Raw genomic sequence first — 7,528 nt, forward strand, 5'->3', positions numbered from 1 at the left:
ACGTCATATAGTCGAAAGATCATTTTATAATTTTTAATTATCGAGCAACTCAACAAAGTAAAATCATATCATACTTTGCCTAATTTTTAAACAAATGTAGAGGAAACGGCTAATGAGTCCCAAGTTTAAAGTGTCCTTTTGTTGTATTAGCGATCTTGGCTGCTTTTATTAATATGGAGTGTTTAAAAATAGAAAAGGCTGTAGAGTATATATATATATATATGGGGGCGTCTGTAAATTGGTGGACAATCCTAAATGCATGGGATAAGGAACCTTTGTTCACCTTCTTCTTATTCCATATCCACCTTCACCTTCAACTTTCTTCCTGTTTCCTGTTGATTTCCGAGACGACGAGAAATGGCGACGGTGACAGTACCTCCGGTGCCACCTTCCACCCGTGAAGATGCCATGCAAATCTTCCGCGCCTTCAAAGGTAACGTTTTCTTCTACATTTCTTCATATCCTTTTCTTCTTGTCACGGGTTACAATTTCGATTAGTTGATCCGTGCGATCTAAATGCTTTCTCCGTTCCATTTTCAGGAATAGGATGCGATGCGGGAGCGATCGTGGATATTCTGGCTCACAGAGATGCCACACAACGCTCCCTCATCGAACAAGAATATGAATCCGCATACGGTCATGAACTTGGGAAACGTTTAAGATCCGAGCTCAACGGCCATCTCAAGGTAATTAATTAATAATATTTCGGTTTCAATCTACAAAAATGGGAAAGCGGAACTGATATCTGGGGGGAAAAACTGTGTATTAGAAAGCAGTATTGCTATGGATGCACGAACCAGGAGAACGAGATTCTTTCATTTTGAAGAAAGCTTTGAGAGGAGCCCTGAAAGATCAAAAGGCAGTGACTGAAATCATATGTTCTCGAACTCCGTCGCAAATCGGACAACTTAAGCGAGCTTATTTCACAAACGTCGGAACTAATCTCGAAGACCACGTTGAAGATGAATTATCCGGTGACCATAAAAAGGTCTTGTTTTTACAAGCTATCTTTGTTATATCGAGATCATTATCGTGCTTTATTTAACTGGGATTTTACAGTTACTGCTTGCGTTTTTAACGACGTCACGCTACGAAGGGCCCGAGTACGATGAAAAGTTGGTAGAGGAAGACGCGAAAGCACTGCACAAGGCGGCTAAGAAATTTAGTCTGTCGGGGAAGACATTCATACAGGTTTTCAGTGAAAGAAGTAGGGCACACCTTTGCGCTGTTAGTGACGTCTACAAAAGCATGTTCAAGAAAACATTGGAGAAGACCATCAGAGATGAAACTCACAGGAACTTTGAATATGCCCTTAAAACAATTTTAAGATGTGCTGAAAGTCAACCAAGGTTCTATGCAAAGGTAAGGCCAAAAACTTCAATTCTTCTATTTGATTCCAATCAAATTTTATGTTTATAAATTATAATATTGTAGATGGAACAAGATGATTATGATGTCAGCAGTCGGTTCACCTTTTTTTCTAGTTTGAGTTGGTTGATGTTTCCATATTTTATCTTTATAAAGAGGTAGAAGAGAAGAAAAGCTTTCAGATTTTTTTTACCTTCTCAGGTAGATAAAAGATTAAAACACTGACCAACTATTGTTTGATCATCGATTGTATCTCTTTATCTAAATCAAAAAGGGTAAACCGCCTACAAACACCGTAACTATCATCTTTTATTAGTTTCCAATCAATTTTTTTATAGTGTTGTTGATAGGAACAAGATGATCAAGCTAACCGTAAGTAATTTATTTCTTTTTATTTAGATAGACTGTTAGTAATTGTTCATAAAAGCTAAAAGAGAGATAAATAAAGAAAAAAAAATTAAGATCTCTATTTTACCTCCTCCTGAAAGTAAAAGATCAAATCTCCGTCTAAATCAGAAACACCCATCATCATCGTAACCCCCTTGTTAAATCAACTGGTAGAAAAACGAATAATTTATTTATAAAAACATTTGCTGAAACAACAGGCGTTGCGGAAGGCAATGAAAGGTCTTGGAACAGATGACACTGCACTAGTAAGGATTGTGGTTACCAGAGCTGAGATTGACATGCAATACATAAAGCTCGAGTATAGTAAAAAGTATGGCAAGACCTTGAATGATGCTGTCCATTCCGACACATCAGGACACTACAGAGCTTTTTTGCTAGCCCTTTTAGGTCCCAATAATTAGGTCTATCCTACTAGCCGGGATGCAAACGTAAAACATATAATGGGTAGGGACTCGAGCTTTAAACGCTGCATGAATTTGAGGTTGGAGATTGAACATTCATAACTTGTACATGATGGGAAGAATATAGATGCTATCACAAACAACTTATATAACCTTTATGTTGTACATACTTGCTATTAGAAATGCAAATCCTGTTCGGTATTGATCGAAGATTTTATTGGATTTTATTGAAAATATTGATATATATATATCGAGTGAACGTGTTTATTATTAAGTAGACAACTTATATATGATTAAATGTTACTATGTAGATCATTAAATTGATCTTACTTTTTCCAACTCTTACTAAGAAAAAACTTATTAGAGCACTTCAAGATAATTACATCTTGTCTTCAAACTACGACTTCATTTTAAATTAGTCTTTAAATTTTTTAATATTTTAATTTTATCTCTAAATTATGACTCACATTTTAAATTAGCTCATAAATTTGTGAACATTTCAATTTCATCCCTAAACTATATTCCTCTTTCTAAATTAGTCCCAAAACTTTTAAACATTCCAATTTCATCATCAAATTCATCCAAATATCTAATTAGTTTCAACCATAGTTTAATCTAAATTTTATTTTTTTTCAAATATATAATAGTATAATTTGGCGTACAGATTTTATTAACAAGCCATGCGACTAATATATATGTATAGTTTGTGATAAAATTAAAATGTTTAAAAAGTTTGGTGACCAATTTAAAATGAAGGTCATAGTTTGAGGATGAAATTGAAATATTCAAAAGTTTAAGGATTAATTTAGAGTCATAGTTTAGGGATGAAATTGAAACATTTAAAAGTTTAAGATCAATTTAAAATGTGAGTCATACTTTGAGGATATATAATGCAATATGGTGCAATTGACATTTTAACCCCAACTTAACTTTTCGCTAGTCGCGTATAATCGCTTATACAATCTTCTAACCTAATTCTCCCAATCATTTCTCATTGAATGCATGATTACAAGTACCATAGTCTATAGAAACAATAAGTACAAAATAAGATAGTCTTAAATTTGAATTTCAAGCTATAAGTATCTTCAACGATAATGTTTATAAATTCAAAAAAGCTTCTCGCTACTTTATTTTCATTTCTAGCAAATAGATGAATTGCAGAGATTTAATCTAGTCGGAGTGTCAGGCTACTTAAGCTATATAAGTTGAGGGATTTCTAGGTGAAACTCTTGTTTGATAAGACAATAATTAGGGACGTAAATAAGGTGAGACATTTCGTAATGTACTTGAGTTTAAATAGTTTAAAGTTTATTAATATTTGAATTGAATGGACTCAACTCATGCTCGAATTGTTAACGAGTCGAAACGAATTATTTGATACTCAACCCAAAAGGCTAACAAACAACTCTAGAAAATAATATATTAAATTTATAATTTTAAATTAATTATTAATAATATTAAATTTATTTGTTTTATAAATGCAATATAGGTTTTCAAGTACTTGAGTTCAAGCTTCAATCAAGTTAAGTCTAAGAATGTTTCGAGTTTAATTTTTTTTTGAGCTAGATTTGAGTTTTAAATTTTGATCTCGAGTTCAATTCGAGATTACCAATTTTAAGCTCACAATCTTTTGAGTCGAATCAATCTTGGTTTTGAACTTTTCAAGTTGAATCGAGGTCAACAATACTCTTGTTCAACTAGATTTATTTACAGGACTAAAGATAATTTAAATGATTAACATTAGATGGAAGTTTGATCTCAGCCGAAACTCGTGAGTTCAAAATGATGGATAATTTCGGCAAACAATAAAAGTTTTAGTTAGATTGAAATCCATTGATTTATCACTTGTTAAGAAGACAAATATGATTCAAAATGAATCCTTATATCGATCTTGAATTTTCGACAACTTTAGCAACTAAGGGTCAATGTTTCTACAATCTTCTTCGTGTAAGAATTGTGAGTTTATCTTAACTTTTTAATCTTTAAATTTTACTTTGAACAAATATGTCAATGTTAAGATAGCAATTAAACAAACTTATTGAATGAAAACAAATGATAAGCAAGAAAGGAAAGAGAATATCCAACACTACAAGAAAATTTTAAATTATCGATTGAATATTTCCGACGGATTTAAAATCTATCACAAATTACTAATGAAAATAAATGATTCCGTCACAAAATTATTAATTTTCGACCGAATTACTTTTTCAATCAGAAAGTCTATTCATTTAAGTAAAAAAATATTAATTTAATTTATGATGGGACAATGATTCCGTCGAAAATTGTGTTCAACTTTAATTAAAATATATCAATTTAATTTGTGATAGAATAATCATTTCGTCGGAAGTAAAAAATATCAATTTAATTTACGACAGTACAATGATTCCATCGGAATTTTTTTTTAATTAAAATATAGCAATTTAATTTGTAACGGAATAGCCATTCCGTCGGAAATAAAAAATATACATAGCTACCCGTTTCTTCTCAATTGTTTTAAAAAGTTCCTGTGTAATTAATACCCATTAAATGTTAGCTAGCTACCCGTTTCTTCCCAATTTTATTCCCCACATTGTGTATTCCCCCATTCTTCTCACCATCAATCTTCCATTTCTTCTCTGCATGCAGGACACCAAGCTTGATTGAAGGTATTTTCTATTTTTTATTTTATATTATCTTAAATATTTAATTTTTCATTTATATGTCCACTTGAAATTATAATATATTGATTTATGGATTTATCATTTATATTTTATTTATAAGCATTTATTTTTTTGTTTGATATTGTAATTTTAGCTTGGAGAATGTTGTTTATCTAAATGATTTAGATATTTGCTTTCGTGACTTATTTATAGCATACTCAATCATCTTGTTATAAAAAATAAAAATTTTCTCTACAAAGGTTATTGCTTTGCGTATGCTTAATGATAATATATATATATTGTAAATTGTTTCTTTTTTTTTTATAGTTAATGCAAGTTGCTTTTGATTAATTAATAAACTTCTTTTTAATGATATTGATAACATAGCTATTATTTTTTACATTTAAAAGAAAAAAGAAAATTCTAAATTTTATTTTTGGTTTTTTTGGAGAACTCTGAAATTTTCTACTGAATTTGTGAGCTAAGGTAAATTTTAATTTATTTTTTACAATATAATGCTATAAATTTATTAGTATTAACCTTTCAATTAAAAAGGTGAAAAATATATCAAAAAGTAGAGAAAATATTTTTGCATGTAACATAGTTTAACAATGTTTTTTTTGCATGTTAATAAAAATAACAATAAAAAGTTTTTTACATGTAATTTACAATAATAATATCATAAGTCCTATTTTTTTTATTTTTTTAGGAAATTTAAAAAATAAAAATAAAAATTATTAAATAAAATTTTACTAATTTAAGTATCTTAATTTAATATTACAATAGAAACAGGTTTTGGTATTCTGTATGGATAGATCTTTGATGTACAATATTGATAGGCTGATAAATGGTCACGTTATTAATCCTGATTTTGAGCTGCCACTGTTGGAGTTCATCACATTTGCGTTAAGTAAGCCTAGATTTGCGGATCGAGGAAATATTATGTGTCTATGTAATCGACCTAAATGCAGAAATAAAAGTTTTCGAGATCCAGAAACAGTTAAAATTCATGTGATCACTGAAGGGTTTGTTCCGCATTATCACAATTGGGTGCATCATGGAGAGCCACATTTTTCTTATACTGGTTACTATAACCATATGACGAATTTTAATACTCCAGCTCCATAGGATGCATACGATTTATGTTGTAGTAATCATGAATCCAATAATGACGTAGATGTTGCTGGTCCTGAATTAAATGCATATATGATAGAAGATTATCAACCACCAACTGCTTCGACACAGATGTTGTACAATAGACTTGGTGCTTCTTCCGAACCGATATGGGTTGTTATCAATCAATCTAAGTTATCAGTGGTTTCTGAATTAATACACTTAAAAGCACAATATCATATTCCTAATGCATGCTACGATGGCCTTTGTCGAATAATGCAGAGGTTAATTCCCGAAGATAATGTCATGCCCAAAAACATTTATGAGACGAAGAAGTTGGTTCATGATATTGGTTTTCCGGTTCAAAAAATACATTGTTGTAGAAATGGTTGCATGATTTACTGGGGTAGTGATTTTAAATTGAGTGAATGTAAGTTTTACGATCATCCTTGGTACAAGGATAATGCAGGTGAAGGATCTAGTAACAGAAAGGCGTACAAAAAATGTACTACTTCCCCTTAACTCCTCGGTTACAAAGGTTATATACCTCAGAAGTTACTGCTAAGCATATGAGGTGGCATGCTGAGCATCAAAATGATAAGGTCGATCTCACGTGTCATCCTTCTGATTCTCTTGCTTGGAAACATTTTGATAAGGAGCATCCAACATTTTCTTATGAGACTCGTAATGTCAGGCTTGGGTTATGCACAGACGATTTTCAACCTTTTGGTCAATCTGGACAATAATATTCTTTGTGGCCGGTTATAGAAACACCATACAATTTGCCTCCTTCTATGTGCATGAAGGACGAGTTTATGTTTTTGACAATATTTGTGCTAGGTCCTAAAAATCCAAAATATAATATAGATGTCTTCCTGCAACCCTTAATTATTGAGTTGATACATTTACAGGAAATAGGGGAGGTAATATATGATTTGTCAATGAAGCAAAATTTTCTGCTTCGTGTTGCCTTGTTATGGACTGTCAATGATTTTCATACGTATGGCATGATGTCTGGTTGGAGTACAACTGGAAGAATGGCATGTCCATATTGCATGGAGGAATCTGAAGCATTTACTCTTCAGCATGGTGAGAAATAATCTTGGTTTGATAATCATCGCATATTTTTACCTCATAATCATCATTGGGGTTTTGTAAAAGTGACTGAGTTGGACGTCGTCAAAGTAATGGCCAATTAGCTCAATTATGTGGTTGGAAAAAACGTAGCATCTTTTGGGATCTACCATATTGGTCTTCAAATTTGATCTATCATAACAATGATGTGATGCACGTGGAGAAAAATGTTTTTGAGAATATATTCAACACAATAATGAATGTTGAAGGTAAGACAAAGGATAATGCAAAATCTAGAGCATAATTACAGCTTTATTATGATCGTCCTGAGTTGGCAAATCAAGATGACTTTGGTAGATATCCAAAAGCATGTTACACACTAGACAAACAAAGGCAGAAAATGTTATGTGATTGGGGGAAAGATTTCAAATTCCCTGATGGCTGTGCATCCAATATTGGTCGATGTGTTGACATGAAAAAGTTAAAGTTATTTGGAATGAAAAGTCATGATTGCCATATTTTCAT

The 7,528-nt window shown here is 31.5% G+C and overlaps 1 protein-coding gene across 1 annotated transcript; it reads left to right on the plus strand.

Annotated features, from left to right (window-relative positions):
- Positions 1–357: 357 nt before the first annotated feature.
- On the plus strand, positions 358–2,207 carry LOC120143869 (annexin D5-like). Its single transcript, XM_039158085.1, has 5 exons — positions 358–433; positions 541–686; positions 770–988; positions 1,060–1,362; positions 1,974–2,207. Exons 1-5 carry the CDS (start codon positions 358–360, stop codon positions 2,175–2,177), a joined length of 948 nt encoding a protein of 315 aa, XP_039014016.1. The 3' UTR covers positions 2,178–2,207.
- Positions 2,208–7,528: the final 5,321 nt, after the last annotated feature.

The sequence above is a fragment of the Hibiscus syriacus genome, unplaced genomic scaffold, assembly GCF_006381635.1.
Source record: "Hibiscus syriacus cultivar Baekdansim isolate YM2019G1 unplaced genomic scaffold, ASM638163v2 tig00110864_pilon, whole genome shotgun sequence".
In the NCBI taxonomy this organism is placed as follows: domain Eukaryota; kingdom Viridiplantae; phylum Streptophyta; class Magnoliopsida; order Malvales; family Malvaceae; genus Hibiscus; species Hibiscus syriacus.